Source organism: Berghia stephanieae, chromosome 4 (assembly GCF_034508935.2).
Source record: "Berghia stephanieae isolate SIO BIC M18660-M18661 chromosome 4, UCSD_Bste_1.3, whole genome shotgun sequence".
NCBI lineage: Eukaryota > Metazoa > Mollusca > Gastropoda > Nudibranchia > Aeolidiidae > Berghia > Berghia stephanieae.
In genome coordinates, this window is record NC_088363.1 from 69,943,732 (window position 1) to 69,971,053 (window position 27,322).

The window sequence follows — 27,322 nt, forward strand, 5'->3', positions numbered from 1 at the left end:
GAATTGCACTTACTGTTTATGTGTGTGGTGTGTGTGTGTGTGTGTGATCATTGTTAAGTACATGAAGATGAAAGGAAAATTATTGAGGCTAAAGACTGGGTGCACTTTACTGATTTGTGTGTGTGTATGTGTGTATCATTGTTAAGTAAGTAGATGAAAGTGAAAAATTATCGAGGCTAAAGAACTGGGTGCACTTTACTGATTGTGTGTGTGTGTGTTGTGTGTATCATTGTTAAGTACATGAAGATGAAAAGTGAAAACTTATGAGGCTAAAGAACTGGGTGCACTTTACTGATGTGGTGTGTGTGTGTGTTTTGTGTATCATTGTTAAGTACATGTAGATGAAAAGTGAAAAATTATCGAGGCTAAAGAACTGGGTGCACTTTACTGATTTGTGTGTGTGTGTGTGTGTGTGTGTGTATCATTGTTAAGTACATGAAGATGAAAAGTGAAAACTTATCGAGGCTAAAGAACTGGGTGCACTTTACTGATTTGTGTGTGTGTGTGTGTGTTGTGTATCATTGTTAAGTACATGAAGATGAAAAGTGAAAATTATCGAGGCTAAAGATGGGTGCACTTTATGATTTGTGTGTGTGTGAGTGTGGAGATGTGAGAGAGAAGAGAGAGAGAAGAGGGAGAGAGAGAGAGGAGAGAGAGAGAGAGAAGAGAGAGAGAGAGAGGAGAGAGAGAGAGAGGAGAGAGAGAGAGAGAGAGAGGAGAGAGAGGAGAGAAGAGGAGAGAGAGAGAGAGAGAGAGAGAGAGGGAAGAGAGAGAGAGAGAGAGAGAGAGAGGAGGAGAGAGAGGAGAGAGAGAGAGAGAGAGAGAGATCAAAGTGAATGTAGTGATGAGTACAGAAAGATGAAAGTGAAAAATTAACGAAACTTAAGAACTGAGTGAATTTTATTGATTTGTGTGTGCACGTGTATATGTTTGTAGGTCATTTCAGCGGCACTTAAAATATATATGGGGCTGTAAAAAAATATAGATCTAAGTAAGATCAAAAGCACCAGAGAAAAAGTGACTGGTTCAAATAGGACTCACAAACGGACGCCAAGATCAAACTATCAATGTAGTTAGTTTCAGGTCACCTAAAAGTCTCACCAAGACACAAGCACAGAATCCTTGTGAGAGAAATACAAAATTTAGAACAACAAATCTAACGTCACACAAAAGAGAGATGATATGCGAGGACAAACATACCATCTCCCAAAAATGACTAGACTCCCTGCCAATGAATCCAGCCATGAAAAGGATCAAGCCAAGACAAAGGCAGAAAGCAACTCTGATCCATGCAAGTCAACAAAAGATCCCACCAGGAAGATGATGTGATAGTGGTGCTTGCACTAGAGGTGGTACTGATTACAATGAGGGCAGTGATGATGTGGTTGTGGAGATGGTGATGGTGATGTGATAGTTGCTGTCGTAGTGGTGGTGGTGATGATGTCATGATGGTTCAGGTGTGAGAATGACTGGTCACAAAAATGGAGTTCAAGACCTATCTATGCGACGATAACGTATAAATTTGAAATTCATTTAAAATTTTACTGAGATGCAATCAAAAATGTGTCTCGCAATAATTTCTGACACCACTTGGAGGAAATTCAAAAGTTGAAAGTGTAATTACAACATATTGTAGTAGTAGTAAGAAAAGATGGCGGTAGGGATGATGATGTGATGGTGGTTGTAGTAGGGTCGTGATAAGGATGATGATAAGGTGGTTGTAGCTGTAGAAGTGTTGGGAATGATGGTGTGGTGGTGGTTGTAATAGTTGTGGTAGGGATGATGTGGGGTGGTTGTAGTAGTGATAGTTGGGATGATGTGGTGGTGGAGGATATAGTTGTATCGGTAGTAGGAATGATGATGTGGTGGTGGTTGTTGTAGTAGTGGTGGTAGGGATGATGATGTGATGGTAGTTGTAGTAGTAATAGTGATAGGAATGATTATGTGATGGTTGTTGTAGTACAGGTGGTGGTTGTAAAAGTAGTGGTGATAGGGAAGTTGATGTAGTGGTTGTGGTTAGTCTTTTTAAAGGCGGAAAAGTGATGGTGATGGGCGGAGATAAACCACCATTTAGGCGGAAATCCACCTTTAGGAAGATTCTCAGCCCTGCTAGACTAACGTCATGGGCATGGGAGTGTCACCAAAAATCATGCAGCTGAGCAGAGGTGTCAAAAAGTGACACAAGACATAACGGTGATTTTTGAGCTGAAAATTTCTGAAAAATTCCTAAAATTCCAGAAATCCGAGGAAGATTATCATCACTGTAACCTACACCACCAGCAGAGGTGCAGAAAAACGGTTTGAAAACCTACAAGAGCAATGGGGATGCAGAAGAACAATGTGTGATAATGATTGCCTACACTTACACAACACACCAACGTAGGTCAGTAAAACATCAGCATGACCATAAAAAAACTCACAAAGAAAAAAACCTGAGGTAGACTGTTATTTGTTGTTCAGGGTTGTATGGCACTTTCAACACTTTCAGGTCATTTCAGCACCGGCACCAATTAAAAAGGAAGATATGAAATATTTCTAGATCTTGTCAAGTTTCAGACTTGAAGGAAAAGTTGAAATGTTCAAAATATCAATTCTAGGCCACACAAAATGTTTCAATCAACCCTCCTTTTCTTTCTTTCTCTAACTAACACTCTCATTCAACAACACGCCATTTTGAACACAAAATTCAGTGTTGTGTTCAGGGAGTGGACGACGACTAATTTTCATAGATGGGAGAGCACTGCTACTACTGCGAATAGTGATTCCGCTGTGGAATCACTATTCACAGTACTACTGCAAATAAGCACTTCGTACACATAATAATAATGATGATAATAATATATTTTATTTATATTTTTCACCAAACCCTCTATCAATAAAGCTCTAGGCTTGTAGGCTCCTACTGCAAATACAGAATGAACCCGAACAAAGCATTTGTAGTACTACTGAAATGAATGATATCTACTTTTTGCAGTACTACTGCAGATAACGAAAACGAGTGCTATCTACTATAGAGGAAATCATTATTCACACTACTGCAAATAGAGGTGGCCTTCTAGTAGGCACTTAAATGAAAATTCAGTTTTTAAATGACAGTATAAAATCTGGTTTACTATGAATCATAGTATGATGCAGTATATCATCCCATTGATAAAAAATTGAAATTTGTCTCGAGGTGATATAGAACTAGAAGCAGATTTATTCAATTTTTTATACCTAAAAAACACCCCAAAAATTACTATAGGAATTAGCCTGAAACTGGGCTCCAGCTGACTGAAAAAACGAAAGGGGATTCCCTTGAAACACTGTGACGTCATTAGGCTAGGAGCCAATTAACTACTCTGACCATGGCAGTCCAAGCTGAAATGGTGATACTTTGGTAGATTTTGAAATGAGTATGATTTTAATTTTATGGAACGCTCAAAGGGTATCCGGGAAGCAGTTTTGATAGTTGAAAATGGTATAATTGGAAAGGAAAATGGTTGAATTTTATGATTTTTTTTTATGTTTCAAGGAAATTTTTTCATGAATGATGATACACGGCTTAATTTTCTTGCCCACTAACATTAAGCTAAATTCATTTCTAAATAACTTGAAAGAAGGAAACACTTATTGAATTGTACCAAATGGTAGAACGTCCAATGCCCTTTACTTTGGTGTTTAATTTATCAAACACCAGAGATATCTTAACCAAGTCATACTCATACCCATGGTTTTAGCCTGCAGCTCACAAACGATAACTAGCGGTCACAGAGGTGAATGGGAGAACTGTAGTGAGTCACTGTCTCACACAGATTAAATGATTAAAAGCCAATTGAGCCCATCATTTACGTTTAACTTTTAACTCTCTCCTTACCAACCATTTTCAGTATTTTCCCAAATTGGCAGGCTTACCCAGCAGAAAAGTTTATTTTTTAAATTAAAACTCAAACAATCTCTCTACAAAACAATTTTATGTTCTTATTAATCATTAATCGAACAAAGACTATTCTTCAAATTTTGAGATGTACAAAATAAATCTGATTCGAAAAAAATGTATATTGTGTCGTAACAAACGTGACGATTTTGCTGTAGGTGGTATCTAGTAGTGGCAGTGGTAAGGTGAGAAGGTTAAGTTTAGGTTTAAGTTTTAAGTTAAGTTTAAGTAGGTACTTTGGTAAACGTCCATTTGGCCCTCCAGCAGGGAGCCGATAAATGGCCTAGTGGCTGTGACCCGATTTTTTGGACTTTTGAGTGATGGGTCTCAGAAAAAGTTCCATAGATTTTTTGTTTATGGGTGGATTTTAATGATTGATGTCTTATTTTCTTCAGGAGAAATTACTCTATCGTTTGGTGTAGTTAATTTTAAAATCAATGACAATTTAGTATAACTTTTGATTATGGATAAAATAGGGTATAAGTTAGCTTTGGATAATTAAAAGATTAGAACTTGGTAAATCAAAATTTCATGCTGGCACGTTTATTCAACATCTTAACTTTTTTATAAAATTAAATTCAGGGCAAAGTTGTATACCGCATCCATGAAATTCGTTCCAGTAAAATCCTTACTCAAATCTTAGCGGCCATTTTAGACCAGTTTTTAAATCCAAATGGTGGTTACTACCGGAAATGCAACAATTTTCAGGTCACAAAGTCCGTCAGTAAATAACAAAGGCAAATAGAAGACCATTTTTCAGCCTTTAAACTAACATAACTTTTTTTCTGTTTATCTGATTTTCACAATTTTGGTATCATTAGAATCGTGTTGAAAAGCACTTAAAAATGATATAGGTTTCATTGATCTCAATCCAATTTGAATTTTTTTACCAAAGTACCTAGTTTAAGTCCTAACTTCTAGTTCTAGAAGATTTACGACATGAGAAAAAGTAAGAGTAAGACTAGATTACAATTACAGTTTAAATTTAAATTGAAAACAAATGTAGATATTCCAAGAGTAAACTATCCTTAGTTTATTGAGTTATTGAGATCATTCAAAAAGTCTAGAGGAGGCCTGCGGCTATTCAGCAGATACTCAAGTCTGCTAGAGATAGTGATAGTCTAAAGAGTTTTTGATAGTTTTCTTGAACATAAAATTGTTTGTAAATCAAATTAACAATTGATGAATGGATGTATATCAAGTATCATGCCATTATTTCTCAACTGATTTTTCATTTTCTTCTCTTGTGTTTGTTGTATTTATTGACGATGATGTTGAGTTTGCTAAACTTTACTTTACTCTTACTTACCATCAGATTCATTGAATCGCTTGAGTTTAGCTCTTGGGAAGGACGCCATTATTTAAAATTAGAGTAAAAATATAAAGTTTAAATAGGAATAATGAACAATTACAGGGAAAAAAACGTTAAAAGGATTAAAAACAAAGAAATAACATTCTAAAAATAAAAAGTCAAAGCTTCGACCAACAGCATCATTATATCAACAATCAACAAGAAGTTGAGTTGAACCAAGCGCTGTTTACGAAGTAAGAATCAACCAATAAAAATTCACTTCCGGACAGGGCAGTCGTCGGAAATAGATTTCGATTTGTTTCTGTTGAAGACTTTTTCAATTTAAAGAACTGTGTATTCCCTACACCAGTATATTGATTACACATCTGTGTGTTCGCTTCACCGGTGTACCAATAAATACACGTGTGTTTCCTATACCGGAAGAGATTATAAGGGCAAAACATAGAGGAAATAAACATAGGAGAGGTGGTGAAATTTCCATTGCCATCATCATCATCATCATCATCATCATCATCATCATCATCATCATCATCATCATCGTCGTCGTCGTCGTTATCATTATCATCATCATCACCATTGCTATTGTTCTTTTTATTACTATCTTAAAAGAAAGAAAGTAGAGAGAGAGAGAGAGAGGGAGAGAGAGAGAGAGAGAGAGAGAGAGAGAGAGAGGAAGAGAGAGAGAGAGAAAGATGTGAATGGATGAGAGAGAGAGAGGGGGGGAGAGGAAGGAGAGAGGTGAAAGAATATTGCATATGACTAAAAAAAAAGAATGCGTTTGCATGTTTTCAGATACAATTAATTACAATGGCAAAAATAACTTCTCGCAGGGACTGATAGGACATGTTTTTAGTATGTCAACTAGATAACACCACGCTTACTTCAACCACCCAGGAATACACATGCTACAATTCTTACTACATTTTGTTTTATGTTTTCAACGTTCCTTTTGCTGACGAAGGGTTTGTACCCGAAACGTCCATTGTGTCTGTACTGTGCCCACCCGAAGTCATTTGTTAACTAATGTAAATGGTCAACAATATATCTAAATTATTGAACCCACATTGTATTCTCGTGGTTATTTTCCATGGATAAGTAATGCTATATAGGGAAAAATAAAAGTGCTAAAAACACACTGTTATGATGAATTGCGAGAATGGTTCTATAGCAGGTGTCATTTATATGGGTCTTAGCTACCTGTATGCCAAGTTCCATGCTTTCAATCCGAATGTGCACGGTTTTAGCCCAATTTACTCTAATACAATGCATATGAAGAAAATATTATATGCAATTACTCGGCTATTTCCCTTGTTTTATATAGCGGTAAATGTGAAAATCTAAGGTATTAAACTGAAACGTTATGATTGATTTCCAGAGTGGTTCTATAGCAGATGTTTTTTTTATGGGTCTTGGAAAATTGTATGCAACTGTTCGTGCTTTCAACCCGAATTTGTACGGTTTTATCCTAATTCCCCCTACTAATGGTACTTGTAATAGTTTATATATATATGTATTATAAGAGAGAGAAATAAGACTTCGAAGTGCCACTTCGTTTTCTAGCAATTTTTTTCTCGTGCGTACACGGTGATAGACTATGGAAAGGAACAATAAGAGTTACTTGTGGATAATGAAGCAGTATATCTGTAAAAGTTAAATAATCATTTTTTTTACGCCATTAAAACTGGATCAAAATTGATAATAGGATGGCGTGTATTTTTTTATTTTTTGGGGGGGGGGGGGGGGGGGTTTGTTTTTGTTTTAAATCTGGAAGAGATGTCAGTTTAAGACGAGAAAAGAAACAATAAAGAGATCAACGGGTTTGTTTTTTTCAGTTTTGGTTTTGGTGAGATTTGCGATACCTCAGTTCGTACAATACTCGCCTCTCAAGCAAAGAGAGTAAATAAAAACATAATTAGGTGGATAGGTCTTTAGGGTTATTGTGGCGGAAAGTACTTTATTTCAGACTAGAGTTCATTAAGTACAACAGAAATCAGGATACAGTCACGCGTCAAAGACCTTAAGAGGGCACAAAAGACACACCTGCAAGGCACAAGCGCATGGTCCCGTAAAAACAAGAGATGAAGTGAGTAGAAAAGTGCCAGAAGACAATAGAGAATAAAAATTTTTCGCGGCGGTGGTGGGGTTTGAACCTGCGACCTTATTGGTACGACAACTCCGCCTGGCAGGTGAGAGCGTGGCTCTACTGTGTGAGCTATCCACGAATACAAAAATATTCGTATCAAACTCAGGCCATTTCTAGAGCTCTCTCACCCACTTCTGGAGACCACGGGTTCGCTCGTCACACCACCATCGCGAAGTTACTTGACCAGCAGTTAAGCTTAATAGCCAATATTCTCAACACAAACATATAACAGAAACGATTGAGACATTGAGTATGCTCGGTATATGGGGTGAATTTTTAATTCAGAAAAGTGAGTGGAGCAGGCACTTATGTTGGTAACAACAAGAGATGAAGTGAGTAGAAAAGTGCCAGAAGACAATAGAGAATAAAAAATTTTTTCGCGGCGGTGGTGGGGTTTGAACCTGTGACCTTATTGGTACGACAACTCCGCCTGGCAGGTGAGAGCGTGGCTCTACCGTGTGAGCTATCCACGAATACAAAAATATTCGTATCAAACTCAGGTCATTTCTAGAGCTCTCTCTCACCCACTTCTGGAGACCGCGGGTTCGCTCGCCACACCACCATCGCGAAGTTACTTGACCAGCAGTTAACCAATATTCTCAACACAAACATATAACATAGAAACGATTGAGACATTGAGTATGCTCGGTATAAGGGGTGAATTTTTAATTCAGAAAAGCACTCACTTTTCTCCTAGACCCACCAAAAATCAAATTTTTACTGTCTGTCAGTCAGAGCTGAGCGTTGCTTTGCTAGACTCAGGACTACAGTGTGACAAAGTACCACCTTTTACTTTTACCCTTCCTCACTCAACCCTAACACCGATTATATCCGTAGTTTACCCTGGTTACTTTAACCCCATGCCTATTTATTACATTTTTCTGAGACAAAATTATAGGTGTAGTAAGTATCAAAGCTAATGTTTTTAGTTTTTACATGTTAATGAGAGTTGAATAAAACTATCTATGTACATGCTCATTTTTAATACATTTTTTCCAAGTTTGAAAAGTAGCAAAAATTTCTCTGACAGTCTGATTATTCATTTTCAAGTTTTATGGCGCTTGCGACACATTTAAGTCAATTCAGTGCCAGTAAGAAAAGGAAGAAAATTGGAGAGTAAAAAAATTCTGGATATACACTAAAAGCATACGAGAAAATGTAAGACAAAGGGGAATTGGCTCAAATAGGGAAAAGATGTAGATTCCAAAAGCACACCATCAGTGTGCTGAGTTTGTTGGTTTTGATGGTTTTACGGCGCTTGCAACACGTTTAGGTTATATCAGTGCCAGTAAAATGGAAGAAAATGGGATAGTAAAAAGTTCTAGAATTACAATTAAATTTAAAGCACCCAAGAAAAAGTAAGACATAGGGGAACTGAGAACAAAAAGGGATCAGATGTAGATTCCAAGAGCATACCACCAATGTACTTAGTTTGAGATCACCTATAAGTCTCATCCGGATACAAGCACAAAATCCAACAAAGAGGAATACACTCAAATGCTTACATTATACATTCACAATAACAAATATAATAATAATACATAACAGAGAGATGATTTACAAGGAAAAAATTATCATCTCCCAAAACAATAACTATGCATTTGACTGTTTCCCTCCCAGCTAGGACAAAACCAAGTAATCTCATTCCAAGACAAAGACAGAAAGCATGTTAGAAAACAGATATAAGGGGATAGAAGGCACAGTATGTACCCCCTGCCCACTATGGGAGGTCAGGAACCCCACCCAGAGTGTGCTGAGTTTGAGGTAACCTAAAAGTCTCATCCAGAAAGAAGCACGGGTCCCCACTAGGAAGAGGAGTACACTCAAATGTTTACAATCCATTATATATTAAATACAAAAAATGCAAAAGTACATAACAATAACAGTGAGACGATCTACAAGGAAAAAAGTATATAATCTCCCAAAACTATAACTATACATTTGACTGTTTCCCTCCAGCCAAGGACCCAGGCCGGGCGATAACAAAACTAAGTACGTAATCCCATTCCAAGACGACAGATAACAACCTCAGAAAACAGATAGGGGGATAGAAGACACAGCAAGTGACTCCTGCCCGCAATGGGAAATAAAAAAAACCCACCCACTTTTTCTTTGAAAAAAAAATATCGTTCATAAAAACAACAGCCACAGCAAAGAATAAAAAAGGATAATAAACAATGACACACCAAACATAAATTTCTATTTACAGCATGTTTATTTAACATAAATCCAAGATTAAAATGACAGCAATACAGAATTCTTATTCATAATACATTTAAATCAATGCAAAATTAACGCATACAAAATCTTGTAGAAATGAATGACATGAAACAAAAATATTTACAATGACATGAGAAAAATGCTAACACTCTTTGTATAAACAAGACTATCCTATATTTAATGTAATCTTTGATAAAAGAACTGATGTACCTTTATATTTCCTTCATTGTCAACATGTTAATTTTATGCATTAAAAAAATATTTTTTCCTTTGTTTTATTTTTGTTAATGATATTGGTCAAGCCCATGAATAAACTAGAAATTGAACTTGTTATTATGCTTGAGGAACTTTTAAACTGCAATTCTCTTGAAAATTCTAATTTAAAAAATTGAAAAATTGAGATTTTATATAGCGCAATATCCACTAAATGTGCTCAAAGCGCTTAACAAGGGGTCTCTGACCAACAGCAACATTTAACATGTAGGACGGGACATGATGCCTGTTAGTAGGCGTAATTTGTTTTTTTGACAGAGACAACACTGTTAACGACCAGGTACTCATTTTACACCTGAGTACGGTGAGAGAATGTGAGTAAAAAGCTTTTTTTCAAGGACTCAACTATGCGCCGAGCAAGGCTCAACCCAGGACCTTACAATCCGAAAGTGAGTGTCATACCACAAGACCACATAGCCGCAAATAATAGTTATAGTTATAATTCACAATTTCTATAATCAATAAGTAAAAAGTTGAATAGTCATGTCACAACACACACAAAATATTACTATATATATCAAGTCTCTGCAATGATGTCTATCTATCTTTTTTATTTTTATTTGCTCTACCCTTTCATAAAGGTTTAAATATCTGAGTTGACATTTTGAAATTGAGTTCATCAAGAATGAATGAAAACTGTTGCATTTTCTGAGGACTGAAATTAGCGTACAAGTCTTCAAGCTCTGGCAGTGCCTTGGCATCTGAATAAAAAAAAAAAACAGATAAAAATTTCATAATGTACATTATCGACCTTTTTTAATGTATAGTTAGAGAATAATTTGACTTACTGGTTATAAAACTCAATATTTGAAAACTATAAGTTATTAAAAGATAAATAACTCGTAACCCAACCTAGCATTAGCCTGAAGATTTGAGATAGTTTGATGAGGCACCTAAACTAAATGATATGCCCTGAGGAAAGGCATTTGGCCCACAGTTTTCTTTGTCCACCCAACAGTAATTTGATGTCTGGGTCTCTTAAATCTGACGGAGAGTATTTTGAAATGGAAAAGCATACTGTTCATCATCATCCTATTTAAAGGGCAATTTTGCTGAGTGGTCCTTCGTTTTCTTGATTAAACATGAAGGGCCCCTGGTGTGCCTAAAACGAACTTAATATTTTATTTCAGTTCACTCTGCAATAAAAAGCTATTTGGTAAAGTAAGTAATCTGTCTTGATTCCAAGAGATGGCTGTAATTTAATTATTTGAAACAACAATGTTGTGTGATATTAACCAACTACCTAGCCACAACAAAAGTAACGTTCCTTGGAATCAAAAGGATACACGAGAGGATATTACAGATAAAGCAAAGCAAATCCTTTGTAGCCATTAGGCCCATGGAGCCAGAGTTTATCCCGGTTTCTATAGCATGAAATCGACAATAGAAATTGCTTGCTACCCTTTGAATTCGACCCTAATCTAGGGGGGGGGGGGGGGGGGGTCAGAAAAAAAATCTCGACTTCACCCTGGATCGATCTTGTTCCTTTTGAGTGTGAAGTGAGTGCTCTACCAACTGAGCTATCAAGACTGGCATAACTAAGCTATAAAAAAAGGTCAGTATCTTGTACCATTTTGCATTGCACCTATAATTTGAATGAATCTAAATATGACCAGCAATAGTTGTTAGTGTGAGCCAGATCTAATTGGGACAAGAGTTACGTGTCAATTTTAGTTATATGAAAAATAAATTTGGAATACAACCAGATTTCAATAAATTTATTTATACTTGTAAGGGAGTAAAATGAATCATGAAGGAGCAGTGAATATACACTTTAAGTGGCTGAGAACGCAAATTTTATTGAGCTGTTTGGATCCCCTGAATTAAAAATACAAAACAATTGTTTTTGATGAAGCATGTAGTATGACAAACTTATCATCAAAAAATACTTCTTACCAGCCTCTTCTTTCCTTTTATCTTCTTTTGGTTTTCTAGACACTCCTGAAGCTGATCCCTTGGGACGCCCACGCTTCTTCTTTCCTTTGAAATGTTTCTCTTCTTGTTTCTATTCAACATAAATACAAAATAAGTCTTTTTATTTTTCTACTCAAAATTTCAATTATTCATCAACAATGTTTTCATTACACGGTATATAGGATATTTATGCCGCCTGAATCAATCTGATATTATGTCAAGATGAACCAAACTGTGAAAATTCAGCTGTTAGTGGTAAAAAAGAAAATCACCCATGAAACACTTATCATAGGAACCTCATGGTGAATTGTAGTTGTAGGCTGGAGCTAAAATAAGAACTTTGTAAAAAACATTAATTGGACCCAGGGTTCCTACAGCAATTCCATTTTGAAATTCAAGGAGTTTTCAAGGCGATTTTTTTTTAAATTCAAAGAGTAAAGCAACAAATTATCCCTTCAACTTCAACACTTCAGTTTATCCATTCGACACCTAATTTTATCCACTAGTGGGACACATCCACTCATTAATTGCACCTTCCTTCAACTTAGCTGAAGATGTCAATACATTTGACTGAACAATAAATTTTATAGTATTCAAATGCTCTGCCATATTGTCAGCTATTTTTCCCCAGAATTTTCAAGATCTAGGTGTTTACGTTGATGCGCCCACGAGGATGCAAATAAAGAAAGAATGAGAGACTAATATATAGATATATAGATGGATAGGTAGATAGAGAGAGAGAATGAGAGAGAGAGAGAGAGAGAGAGAGAGAGAGAGAGAATGAGAGAGAGAGAGAGAGAGAGAGAGAGAGAGAGAGAGAGAGAGATAGAGAGATTTGAACTTAGTTTGTTTGAAGGGTTTTTAAAATGTTTGCAACACTGGTTGCAGTAGTATTTGTGGTGGTAGGGTTGGCATTTAAGGTGGTCGTAATAGTTGTTGCAGGGATAGTGATGTGGGTGGTGGTGGTGGGGATGATGATGTAATGGTGGTTGTCGTTGCATTGGTATGGTTGGGGATGTAGTGGTGGTAGGGATTGTGATGTGGTGGTTGTCAGTAATGGTAGGGACGGTGATGTGGTGGTGGTTGTAGTAGGGATGGTGATGTGGTAGTTTTAGTGGTAGGGGTGGTGAAGTGTGGTGGTTGACGTGTTGGTAAGGATGATGAAGATGTAGTGGTTGTAGGGGTGGTGATGTGTTGCTGGCTGTTGTTGTGGTGGTAAGGATGGTGATGTGATAGTGGTTGTTGTAGTTGTGGTGCGGATATGGTGATGTGATGGTGGTTGCAGTAGTTGTAGTAGGCATGATGAGGTTGTAGTCGTGGTGGAAGTGATGATGATGTGGTGGTTGTTGTACTGGAGGTGGTACTAATGATGATGATGATGTGGTGACCTTACAAAATTCAAGGAGTTTTCAAGGAGATTACTCAGTAATATCAAAATCAAGGAGTTGTCAAGGAGTCCTTGAATTTAAGTAGGCCGCGGGAATCCTGTGGTTGTAGTAGTAGTGGTGGTAGGGATGATGATGTGGTGGTGGTTGAAGTAGTTGTGATGGTAGGGGTGATGATGTGGTGGTGGTTGTAGTATTAAAGTAGGTACGGCAAACCCTCTTATCGAGTCATGGCTTTATTGGCAAACCGAGAATTTCAACTCAAATCGTCACTCTCTTTTTCTCATTTTCAGTCCGTCAAATAAAACGTGTTTGGTATCAGATTAAATCTCAAATCTTCATCTTTTAAAAAATGTTTATGCTTTTTTCATAGGATTTGCCGTTATTTTATGGCTTTGAGTTGAAGAAGAGGGTTAAACTCCGATTTTTTAACCGGCGCTCCGCTACTTGAACACCGTAACTGACGGTCATCTTTTCTCTCCGCTCGGCTGTTCGCGTCAGCGCTATTAATAGTAACGCCAATGGCTGCATCAGAAAGAAAATTGAACAAGCTTTCATTCGATACCAGATTCGCATTTTTATGATCTTTTTCAAAGTTTGAAGTTTGAAGTTAAAAACTTTAAATTGATAAAAAAATTAAGAAAAATTTGAAAATTTGGACGATTCTGGTATCAAAAGAAAGTTTAAAATCTCAGCTTTAAAATGATGTATACGAAAGCAAGATTTATAGCTTTGCGTTCACCAGCCAACTGAAAACGAAACTACAACTACAACATTTGCCGTATTCACTTCACTCATACGCCGGCTCAGGCAAGGGGCACAATCGCTGATATTTCGAAACTTGTGTTGAAATTGACAATTTTGGCTTTGTCAGCTACTTTGGGGGCAAATTATTTCTTTTTTACTTAGAGTTGAGCTCAGGAAAAAAATACACATATTGTTTATAAAAAGATGTGTATTGTTAGAAAGTTACAGAGTCTGGCTTGATTATTTATGAAAATACGGCATTTTGAAAACGGACAAAAGGTTGCTTTCAAAGCAGCCCTAATTTGGGCGATTTTCTACAAATTTCGAAATAACATATCTTTTTAACTTTTTAACCAATTTTAATAATTTTTATACCATTTTAATCAGGAAAAAAAAGTTCTACCTATTGAATGCAACTTAAAGACAACAATTATATAATCTAAATTTGGGTTTTCCGTACCTAATTAAAGGTGGTATTAATGATGGTGTGGTCGTGGCTGTAGTAGTAGTGGTGGTAGGGATGATGAAGTGGTGGTGGTTGTAGCAGTGGTAGTGGTTGGGATAATGATTTGGTGGTGTAATGGTGGTGGTGGTGGTGGTGATTGTAGGGAACATGATGTGGTGGTGGCTGTAATAGTAGTGGTGGTAGGGATGTTGATATAATGGTTGTGGTGAGTTTTATTTATCAAAAAAAAACATTGAAAAAGGAGGAATTGTGATTGCGATGGGCGGAGATGGACCACTATTTAGGCGGAAATAATACTTGTTGCTTATGATATCATGTTTCTGAGTAATGATGAGACCTTTAAAGACGCTCTACAGATTGTCTGTTAAATCTGGTGAGAGCTAGTTGTGCAAAATGCCTTTCCTATTTAGTTAGGAAGACCATTGAGATGCCTAATCACTGCCCAATCTCCTAGACATTTGGTCACACTCGGAGTCCAAGGCTGTACTCCTAGACCACAGTGAAAAACAAATGGTTGTTCATGATTACCGGCTTTCTGGTACGGAATGTTTTAGATGCATATTCCAATTCCATGGAGTTGAAGTAGTCAGGTCTCATGCGCTTTGTACGGAATCGTCGTCCAACCTTGTCCAGATCCTGCTCTGCTTGGGTTTCACCTAGTAAAAGACAAGGTAGGCATTAGGGAGACCCAATATTATCATCTGTTAACATTCTTGCTACGATCTACAGAAAATTACCTCTAACTGTTCAAATCAAAATTATTTCCATTGATAGTTGCATTGCTCATGCCATTTGAAATCATTCATAAACAGGTTGGGATATATTGATGATTATTTCCTACCAGAATTCAAAACTATTGACAAAAGTAGCACAAACATAGAAAAATTAAATACAGTAGTTGGATAGAATGTGGAACCAAACTATTCAGTTGGGCAGTTTTATATAAATGGGAACTTAGTGGGTTAAAAATTGCATCACATCTAATGCAATGCACGCGGATTGAGACTTATGACCGGCTAGTCCAGTGCCAGCATTCCTATTGTGTCACGGTTTGTTTTAACTTCTCCCTGTGGTCAAGTATATCAGGTATCAGTATCAGACGCACATCCCCTGCTGGCTAACTTAAAATTTGATAGCAAATTGATAAAATTCTGATAATTCATTGCCTAGATATGACCGATCGAAGTCGTGTAAAAACCAAGTTTTGTCGAAACATTTAGTCAGGACTATCTTGGAAGAAATTTATTTTTACTTTGACTGCCTCCTTTGTGACGACGGTAGGTTGCCCGTAATTACTATTCGTTTTGCATTAGCAAAGCCATGCTGAGATATTTTAATAGCTTTAGTGTAGTGAGAACGTGGGTTATGTCTTATCGGAAGTTAAGTCCAAGTCATATTCACAGGGGTACGGAAATAGAGCTTGTCTGTGCATGCGCTATAACTAGAGGGGGTCTCCCGCACGATAGCTAGTGCTGGGATTACCCGCCCAAATCATTACCCAGGTAACATCCGGGTAGTGGTCTGATTACCCGGCTGGACCCGTGGTAGGAGTGACGTTTTGACCAAAAAAAAATGTTTTTGTGAAGGGGGGGGGGGGGGGGATTTTTTTTTGTTTTTATTCATTTATTATTTATTACAACAAATGAAACGAAACTGAAGTAAGAAACAAGGATAATTAATTAAAATGAAACAAAAACAAACAAAAAAATTTTTAAAAATACCTGAGATTCCTTTAAAAGATAAGAACTAATATAGTTTTAATCTGTTGATTCCAAAATTGAATCAAATGTGTGTTAACAAATAAAACAAAAAAAAAATCAATGTAATTGAAAAATAAAGGAGGAAAATCTTTTGAAAAAATGTCATGTAAATGTAAATATGCAAATCAAAATTGTATTACATCCATAATTATCACTCTCAGTTCGGTTTCCATTTGTTGAAGCGGGTACCCGCTACCCGCCCATTTTACCCGAGTACCCGGTTTAACTTTATTACCGGCGGGTACCCGCCCAGAACTAATGATAGCATTTGGGAGACCCTCCGGGGGTCTTGCTAATCACTTCCAAAGGCAAAATCTTTCTAGTTTCACACAAGAGAGAAAACAGATAATTCTAATTATTTTTCTTCTTTTTCTACAAGGTAAAGAAACTGCATTCATCCTCCTTATTAAAGGCAAATCATTTAAATAAAATTTTATCTTTTAGATTTAACCACACCAGGATTTGTAGTATCAAAGCTCTTGAATTGGATATTAAAGTTAATTTTTTTTTTAATTTACAAAAAAACAAAACAAAACATAAAAATGTATTGAAAGAAAATAAAAGGCCAACCTTTGCTGCTGCTACTACTTCTACTGCTTGCTGCTGATTGGGACTGAGCCTTCTGTTTTGTGCTTTGCCGACTAGGACGTGTGCGAGTGAAAGCATATCCACAGTTACATGATCTTAGTGCAACAGGACACTGGAGAGTAAATTAAAATTTGTAGTAACCATGAGATCTGCAATATGAAAAGATTACATCTTGTTTTGGGAGAGTAACCTGTAACATATAACAATAAAGGGCATTAAATAGTGATAAAAAATGAGGTTGTATAGAAAAAAAAAATATATCCTCCTCATCTCTCTCTTCCACCCTATCACAAATACACACCCATGGAAATAAAAGTAACTTAAATATGGCACAATATCAACTAAAATGTACTGAAAGACCTTTAGAAGGGTCCCAAGCCAACAGCAACATTTACGTGTAAAATGAGACATGTGACACCTCACCTGTAAGGTACCATTAAAATTTGCTTTCAAATTACAAATACATATATTTAAAAAAAAAACCCAATCAAATTAAATTGAAATCTTGTTCAGATTGCAATTATACAATAATAATTGGCTGTCGATTGCAAAGCTGTTCACACTGAAAATCTTCAAAAATGGTCCAAAGGAAGTCACAATTTGTAAAATTGTTGACTCTATGGTGAGTCGTGAGAATTGCGGTCTGTTAACTCTAGTCTCTGATGAAGGCATTGGTAAAGGAGTGAGGTCAATGCCGACATCTTGTCTATGCAGAGACTCAGTTGCCACCTTTGCTGTCCTTGATAAATAATAATAAATAGTAGTAAATAGCAGTTTCTGGAGTGGCACCATAGACATAGAGAATTATTTTATACATCAGTGAGTTGAATGAGAAGTGATAGTGGTGGTGGTGGTGGTTATGGGAAAGAGGGGGGGGGGGGGGGGGGGGGGGGGGGCAAGGCAGAGAAACTTGCTTTGTGTATCGTAGACTAGGTGGCCACATTGGCTGATCTTATCAAAAATAGGAAAATGAGGGGGGCGCTTGAGAAGAGAGAGAGAGAGAGAGAGAGAGAGAGAGAGAGAGAGAGAGAGAGAGAGAGAGAGAGAGAGAGAGAGAGAGAGAGAGAGATTCCCAGCCCTGAATATTATTTGAGTGTGTAGTGTATGCTAAGATTCACTGAATTACACAAGCATGTAGCCATATGATGCCCACACTCCCACACGCATGTGAACATGTGCGTTTGTGCCTTTGTCATGATTATGGGTATGGTGGCCAAGGCCTTTGCTTTGTCCATCATACCTGCCCTTCTCTCCCCATTGTCTCATGCACATGTCCACTGCAAAGTGAACCCCATGTGGTTGCCTACCCCTCCACTTAACCCTCAAAAGGCTACTTTCAAGGGTTCGCCAATCGGTAATCAGAATTAAGATGACTGGCACTCATCGCGCACTTAGGGGACGAGTGATGATAGCGTTGCCTCACCAGATCTGTTTAATCTATACCAAGAAACAATCATGAGGGGCATAAATAATATGGAGGGAATAAAAGTAGGAGGTCACAACATAAATAATATAAGATACGCAGACGATACGGTACTCATTGCAACATCAGAAATCCAACTTCAAAAGATTGTTGACAAAGTGGTAGTAGATAGTGAAGCCAAGGGAATGGAAGTGAATATCACCAAAACAGAATGCATGGTAATACAGAAAAACCCCGAAAACAACAACACCTGCAATATAACGATTCACGGCGAGCAGCTTACCAACGTAGAAAGTTTTAAATACCTAGGTTCAATAGTGACAACAGATGGAAGATGTAACCGAGACATACGAGCAAGAATAACTCAAGCCAAACAGGCCTTCATGGACCTGGGAAACATTTTGAAAAACAAACAGATGTCGTTCGGGATTAGATTCCGAGTCTTGAAGTGCTACGTGTGGCCAATCTTGTTCTACGGATGCGAAAGCTGGACTACAAATGCAGAAACACAAAAGAACATTGAAGCTTTTGAAATCTGGTGCTTGAGAAGGATGCAGAGAATATCGTATACCGCACACAAAACGAACGAAGAAGTGCTAAAACAAACATACCAACAAAGGAAACTAATGCCCTTAATAGTGGATCGACAACTATCCTTTTTCGGACACATAGTAAGGAAAGATAGGAATGAATACCTGGCAAGTTGTGGAAAAATACCTGGTAAACGCGCCCGGGGGAGACAAAGAAAAACACTCATAGACCAACTGAAGGGCTTCACCAACCTAACAATCCAAGAGCTGTTTGAAAAAGCAAGAGACAGGGAGGAATGGAGAGAGATAATTCATGCAGTATCCGAAGCCTGGACCAGGCATGGAACCTAGAAGAAGAAGATGATAGCGTCTCAACTTGCCCATTTTTGGGGTTCACCCTCACTCTGCTTTTCCAAGCATTTAGATATGCCTGTTGCACGGGAAATATGACAAATAATAGTTGGGGAAAAAAAGTCACTCTATTTAGTCAAGCTTAACAGGAAGCTGGGCTGAATTTTGGGGATATGTATTTATTAAAAGAGAATAACAGATAGATTAAACAAATGTTTGTGTTGCTGAAGGGTTGTCCCCCTGAGCTTTGGATAAGATAAACATTGGATAAGATCAACTTTTTTCCTGGTCCCAGGAAGTTAATCTTACGCAGACTGCAGTGTATATATAAGTGGCTATGCGAATTAGTGTATGACATCGACTTTGAATCAGAAAGTCCTGGGTTCGAGTCCCGCACTGAGCGGCGAAAGAGAAAGAGAAAGAAAGAGAGAGAGAGAGAGAGAGAGAGAGAGAGAGAGAGAGAGAGATCTGATAAACAGGTGTCAGATTATCACACTTGGAGACAGCCAAAACAAAGAGTGAGTGACATCAAAAAATCGTATTATATTTTATAATGCCCTAAATGATTTAATTTGATTTCAATGCTCTTACCCTCTATGATAAATTTTCAACAATCATGGACACTCACGAGATAAGTGATTGCTTCATTTTGATTTTGTTTTTTCTTTTCTTTGTCTTTTTCTTTCTATATCTTTATTCAGACAATTTTTTTATGCATCTGTCACAATGGCAATGGTATCAGGTTTAAGGTAAAATTTGTAATTTTTTTGGATGACTTAAAAATGATAATTTTGAATGGTAACATTTAGAAAATTTAACTACATCTTTGGTTGCTAGGAAGAATTCAGGTAACAGAAGAAAAAAAAAGTTTTAGCCTTGGAATACTTTACATCATCTGGACATGATCTGTGTAGACAAAGCAAGATGGCGGCAGGGACCTAGCTCCCTTACCAATGCCCTGATATCTCAGTGCCAATACGCTTCAACAGTCGTAACGTCACTTCCCTCGTAATGACGCATGGTAACTTAGTAACTGGCTCTACGCTATCGGAACAATGGCGGATGCCCTTATGAAATATTTCTCAGACGAGTATAAAGGCGTATCCAGAGGGGAAAAAAACATTATAAATCTGATCATGTTTTGACTTTTACACATTCTGATCACAAGATATATGAAAAGTTCTAGCCAGCATGAAGAATAAAAAGTACCGATTTTCTTTGTTTAGAACCACGATGGGGGACGTGACATCAGACTATCGAATCCAATTGATGCTATCTCTGAAAAATAAAATTCATCACAACTAATACAACCCCCCCCCCCCCACAAGTTTGATTAGAAAGTTTAACAAAATTTCTATATGTAGCTCTTGCACTTGAAACCAATGTCACATGAAAGAGCTAGCAACACTGACTACAAAACAGTTTAAATTTTGTTTCTATCTTGACTAGAAATGTAGCGATGACAGTTTAAAGTCTGAAATGTCAAGATTGATTTTAACCCAAAAATTACCATTGGAAAGTTGTTATCGAAATCGCGTGCCTTTAATTTTTTTAAATGGCTAAAAATGTCAATATGGATTTCTTTTTAACAGACTGTATACCAAAATGTTAGTCTTTTCCAGGACAATGCATTTACATTAAATAAAGAGGATGATAAAAATTTCAAACTGACACATTATTACATAACATGACACAAATGTTACATAATTAAAATCACACGTTTTGAAAATACAATTGAAAACAAAGACTCATTTTCTTTCCAAAGTTGAAAAGAAAGTTTAAAATATTACAAAAAATATGTTTTCGTTATTTGTCTCATGTAGTTGTCCCCCTTGTTGTATAAGATGAAGGAAGTGAAAATGAAGACGATGAGACCAGGCGACCGGAAGGTGGCGTATTCATACTTGTTAATAGAAATCTCACAGGCTGTGAGCAAACAAAGTTCAAAACTGACTGTGAAATAATTTGGGTAAGCGTTAAAATCCAAGGCCATAAAAACATCCTTGTTGGATCGTTCTACATGCCCCATTGAAACAAAACTGACATCGTAGAACTGCAAAAATCGCTTGAAATTATCAACTCAGAAAAAACTCCAAACCAAATGATTCTAACAGGAGACTTTAACTGTCCTGATATAAACTGGGACGGTTCAAAAACGTTATCTGCTTGTCCACAACGTGCAATACAACAAAGCCTCATCGACATTACAACAGGAGCGCACCTCACACAAATTCATGCAGAATGCACACGCGGTGACAATATTTTAGATCTTGTTTTCGTATCCAATCCATCACTGATCCATTCAACAACATCACAACCAGGAATATCAGATCATGCCTGCACTGTTACTGAAACTACACTAAACCCCAATTATATGAACCAACCCCCCAATACACGATACCTTTTCAAAAAGGCCAACTGGGCCGCACTACGAAAACGAATCGAGCGACTGTCATCAGAGATCACAGAACAGCACAAAAGCGGTATGGATGTAAATGAAATGTGGAGCCACTTTCACTTCTGCCTACTCAGTGCAATCAAGGAGTCAATTCCCCAAAAAGTAGATAAAAATACAAGAACGCCGCCGTGGATGAACAGGAAAATACGAGCACTACTAAGACGCAAAGCAAAAGCATTCAAGCTGGCTAAACTGAGCGGAACCTGGGACACATACAAATCGTTGCATCAAAGTAGGCATGAAATAAGGCAAGCAGAATGGACGCACATTAACAATGTTATAGAAAAAGGACTTGAAACAAACAATACCAAGCCATTTTGGAACTACATAAAAAGCAAGAAAAACGATTCCATTGGTGTAGCCCCATCGAAAGAAAATGAAACCCTGTACATTGAGGGGAAGGATAAAGCAACGATCCTCTTGGATCAATTTAAATCTGTCTTTACCCCCATGATCCACACGATACAACCACCCACCGACATCACAGAGGTGTGACAAATCTCTTACTAATATCAACATAAACATCTCAGGAGTTGAAAAGTTACTGAAAAACGTCGATCCATCTAAGGCGTCAGGTCCAGATAACATCCCCAACACAGTACTAAAAGAGTGTGCTGAGAATTTGACCCCCTCGCATAATTTTCCAAAAATCGGTCGACACCGGGATACTCCCTAATGATTGGCAAATAAACGTGCCATCATGAAATTTTGATTTAAGTTCTAATTTTTTAATTAGCCAAAACTAAATTATACCCTATTTTATCCATATAATCAAAAGTTATGCTAAATTGTCATTGTTTTTAAAATGAACTACACCAAAACGATAGGGTAATTCCTCCTGAAGAAAATAAGACATAAATCATTAAAAACCATCCATAAAACAAAAAATCTATGGAATTTTTTCTGAGACCCATCACTCAAAAGTCCAAAAAATCGGATCACAGCCACTAGGCCATTTATCAGCGCTCTCTGCTGGAGTGCCAAATGGACGTTTACCAAAGTACCTAAAATAAACTTCTCTTGCTCATAATTTTTACAAATTCGGAATCCTCATATTTCAAGCTTTAAAATGATATATGACATGACACTTATTTGTAAATAAAAGATGAAAATTGACAAAAATGGGCCTGTCAAAATGATTTCAGATCTATTTAGTCTGTTTCCGGTAACACTAACACTTTATCAACTGACTGATATATTGTTGAATTTTATGTTTTTAAAAATATTTTATTAACTTTACTTATTTCTATGTGCATTTCGAAACTTTCCATATTCTGGAATGTGGATAAATGTTTAAAATAGCGGAGTTTTGAGTTTTAAAAAAAAGTGTCTGTGAATAATCAATTTTCTTATTCAATTCTCAGCAGACATGTCTGTTGAGAATACTCACAGTCACAGCGTTTCATTGAACTATTTGCTTTTCTAAAAAAGCTGAATTTGGCATTTGAGCACTATTTACTTTCATCTTGTATTAAATATCACTTGATATAATTATTTATTAACTGATTTGGGACACAAATATAACCATCTTTCAACTTTTTCACTGCCAATACAATCAAATAACTCTTGCACTATCTGCCATGAAAAGGTTCTGCCTAAATCAGAATTCTTTATTATTGGCAGACATGTCTGAGAATAACAGCCAAGAAGTGAGGCCTGAGCCTGAGGGAGGCAGGCGAGCTGGGCTCGACTGTTAAAGTTAGCAGAAGTAGAAGCAGGCTGAACTAACGCATTCTCACCTGTTTATCACATTCTGGACACTTTTTAAACACTGTTCTGTCCACCTTCTTCATTTTGACACTTATACGCGAAAGTAAAAAAAATTGAAATGCATTTAATTTTATTTAGAACTGATTCAGATTTCTAGTTCAGATAGATATTGCAGCTCTTTGTTGTTGTCAAACTCTGCTCGACGCCATCACGGAAATGAGCCACGTGAGTCCGTATAAAGAATGGAGGAAAAGTCAATAAATCGTAATTCTTACCAACAAGCATCATTCATTTTTTTTTTAACGGAGTAATAAATGGATTTCTAACTTAATATGTATAAATTTCAATTATTTATCAGCGGCGGCCGACATGCACATATTTGCAGGTCTGATAACCAAATTCCTTATTGGCTTATTGTTGTAATGGAAATCTCAAAAAAGAATGAGGCAAAATGTGACCCTTCGTATCAAAACGGTATTATGTCGGAACGAACGAGATGCTGAAAATCCGAATTAAATGTTAAACTGGTCAGAATTTTTTGTTTGTTGGTATTAGCTCCCTAAAAATGGTGTCCATTCTCCTCAATAAAAAAAAACCCAACTCAATACAAGTCTGATATGTCTGGCTATGGATTCAATTTTCAACATCTGAACCAGCCAAACTTAATACCGTTTTGAGGCGAAAGGTCACAAATATTGTCCATTACGTTGAACTCGGCCCATAAGTGGGTTCAAATGTCAGACCTGCATATATGGAGAGGCTTCGTATGGGAACAAAACAGACAATGGACGTATCTATCTATCTATTGATCCATCTATCTTTCCATCTATCTACCTATCTATCTATCTATTATCTATATTATCTATTATATATATATATATATATATATATATATATATATATATATATATATATATATATATATAAAAATTATGCCTTTTGCGCCACGATATCATAAGATATCGTCGCCTAGGCATTCCACGAAGGAATATGGATAACTCATCAAACAAGATGTCTGATGTCAACAGGAATCACCCATATTGTCCAAGTGAGCAAAGTGGGGGTTAATAATCTTGCCCAAGGAAAAAAAATGAAAGTGCCTGAAGCGGGGTTCGAATATATATATATATATATATATATATATATATATATATATATATATATATATATTATATATATATATATATATATAACTCTATTTTACGACATAGGGCATCCAGTGCAAATAAATGACTTAGGTAACCCAGTAGTATATCTCATCTCTGACTGTTAGTTGAAGAAATAAAGCTTTCCTGAGCAAGCAACAATGACATTTAATTACCATCAGGAGTCATTTACAAATCGCTCAATTTATGAAAGACATAGAAATTTAACCGGATGACCCATTTTTTTCTAAACGAATTCACTCACTTTGGTCATCTTCAAAATTGAACCCCTTTAAAACTTACTAATGTCTCCCGAGAAAATGAAGAAATCTTGTGACATAGGTAATCCAAAATATATTGTCAGATCAACATTTATCCGATCCATGTATTTACTGTTTACTTGAAACGATATATTTTAAACATAAAATGCCTGGTTCAAGTGGGAATATGAGTCCCAAAACTGTACATGAATCTATAATCTTAGCACTTGTAACATATTTTCCAGAAAATGAAAACATTTTACTCAAAGGGACACTCCAGTACGCAATGGCCACCATATTGTGATATTGTGAATTCGTTTAGAAAAAAATGGGTCATCCGGTTAAATTTCTATGTCTTTCATAAATTGAGCGATTTGTAAATGACTCCTGATGGTAATTAAATGTCATTGTTGCTTGCTCAGGAAAGCTTTATTTCTTCAACTAACAGTCAGAGATGAGATATACTACTGGGTTACCTAAGTCATTTATTTGCACTGGATGCCCTATGTCGTAAAATAGAGTTATATATATATATATATATATATATATATATATATATATATATATATATATATATATATATATATATATATATAGTGATGTTCAAGTAGCATATAGGTAACCCAAAGGGACACTCAAGTAGGCTTTGGCCACCATATTATGTGATTGAGATATATAGTGATATTCAAGTAGCGCATAGGCAACCCAAAACGCTTAAGTTAGCAAACAAAAAATTAACAAATTCTATTTCATTTGATTCATATATTTTTATTTTCAAGTAACACACGCAAAAAATAGAGTAGGTTCCACGATGGACGTCATTTTTCTTGGCAGAAAAAAACCTCTATTTTGACAAGACCGCCCACACAACCCCTTTCTCACACCTCTACCCAGGACAACCTGTACGAGTTTTACACCCTGAGACACATAAATGGCTCCCTGCAACTGTTATGCGCCAAATTCAGAATGATCCCAGATAATATGTTCTCGACGACGCGAACGGGACCAACTTCCGAAGGAACAGACAACACATCAGAGAAATACCTGCCTCTTCCGCCGTTGCCCCAGAGGAATATCAGAAAACTATCGGTATTCCCCTCTCTACGAAGACCTGTCCCCAAATTGAATCCCCATCTGCCTCAAACTCAAAAGAGCCTACTGCTCAAACTAAAACTCCTAATGAACAACAAACAAAAACTCGCCCAATTCGCACGACCAGGAGACCAAGCCGTTTTGATGACTATGTATAGAACAAAACGAACAATATAGTGTGTCAACCAAATGAGAACACTTATCGCTACCAATTATTATTATTATTATTATTATTATTATTATTATTATTATTATTATTATTATTATTATTATTATTATTATTATTATTATTATTATTATTATTATTATTATTATTATTATTATTATTATTATGTGCCCTATCCCGTTTTATTTTTTAATTTAATTTAATTTTTAAAATTTCTATTTCATTTGAAAACAAGGGAGATGTCATGGACTAAGGGTTGCAACTGAGTATATTAACAAGTACAATTTAACTTGGTTAAGTCCCTTACATTGAGACTGTTACTGTTGTGATTAACTGAGTTGCGATTATCCAGAGTTAGCTAGGGGAATTAGGGACACAACCCCCCCCCCCCCCCCTCCTCCCCCGAATCGTGCAAATTAGTGATGAAAGCATGAATTTTTTATGAAAAAAAGTTCGTGCTCTAATGTTTAAATTGTGATATAAAACCACTTTTTTCATTACTCCAAGAGCTGAGAAATTGTTGGTTTCATCGTAACGAATGTGACGATTTTTCAATGGATGGTAAGGGGAGGGTTCATTCAATGTTTCCATTTTATTTTTATTCATGTTATACATTGTTTATTATTTTTCCATTTCGATAATATTCACATTCTTACGTGCCGAGTGGAGTGTCAGAGTATCGAGACTGGACTCCTTCGTGTCGATAGATTATCGGTAAGGCTGTTACCGGTACTGCTGGCCGCTGTCTTGGTCGGGAAAAATGCAAACAATTCTATTTTGTCCAACGTTTAGGTACTACTTTGTACCCTTTCTTGGTATACGAAATATAACTTAAGTATCGCTTAGTTTGGATTGGTACTTTTAAGCACAATATTATGTCTTTAGAAAAAATCAGTCTGGTATTAATGTAATTTATGAACTTATGCATATATTCCTTATCGTTGTGTTTAATTGATTAATGCATTACATATTTAGTGATTCTTGAAACTCATTTGTATCTCGCAATCATTTTCTATGGTTCATTATGCAAAATTCGTGTGCATTCAAACTAGGTCTACATATTATCACACTAAGAAACAGTGTTGTAAAACAAAACACATCATTTTTACCTTGTACCAATTGTATCTCAATAACATAAGAATCTTCTTCTTTCAGCTTATCCCGCATTTTGCAGGGTTGCCATAATGAATGCCACATCTCCATGCATCTCGGTTCAGAGCATCACCTTCCTCCAGGCCCAGTTCTTCCATATCGTCCTTTACCTTATCCAACCATGTAGTCTTTGGGCGTCACTTTTTCCTCTTTTCCGCTAATTGGAAGTCCAATACTTTCCTTCCCACGTACTCCCTCTCTCTTCTCTTTACATGTCCGAACCAGACAACGATGGGTTGGGAAAGGAGAGAGGAAAGGGAATACCAAACCCAGTAACTTCAACATTAGGTAGTCTAGACCAAACCACAATA

At 36.6% G+C, this 27,322-nt stretch overlaps 2 protein-coding genes across 4 annotated transcripts in view; both read right to left on the reverse strand.

The window, feature by feature from the left end:
• Positions 1 to 5,569, reverse strand: part of LOC144971135 (uncharacterized) — a 44,836-nt gene extending 39,267 nt beyond the window's left edge. For 2 of the 3 annotated variants that reach the window (XM_078911575.1, XM_078911574.1), the window contains exon 1: positions 5,226 to 5,449. In XM_078911575.1, the coding sequence (XP_078767701.1) occupies positions 5,226 to 5,274 (49 nt within the window). In that variant the 5' untranslated portion in view covers positions 5,275 to 5,449. Of the gene's footprint in view, positions 1 to 5,225 lie in introns of all 3 variants that reach the window. The other variant, XR_013645073.1, reaches the window with a different exon arrangement.
• Positions 5,570 to 9,567: 3,998 nt separating this feature from the next.
• Positions 9,568 to 23,429, reverse strand: LOC144971136 (uncharacterized). The gene is made up of 5 exons (XM_078911576.1): positions 23,226 to 23,429; positions 16,707 to 16,836; positions 14,905 to 15,032; positions 11,761 to 11,869; positions 9,568 to 10,565 (listed from the first exon to the last, which is right to left on the reverse strand). The coding sequence occupies exons 1-5, from the start codon at positions 23,277 to 23,279 to the stop codon at positions 10,438 to 10,440; spliced, it is 549 nt and encodes a 182-aa protein (XP_078767702.1). The 5' UTR covers positions 23,280 to 23,429; the 3' UTR covers positions 9,568 to 10,437.
• Between the last annotated feature and the right edge of the window lie 3,893 nt (positions 23,430 to 27,322).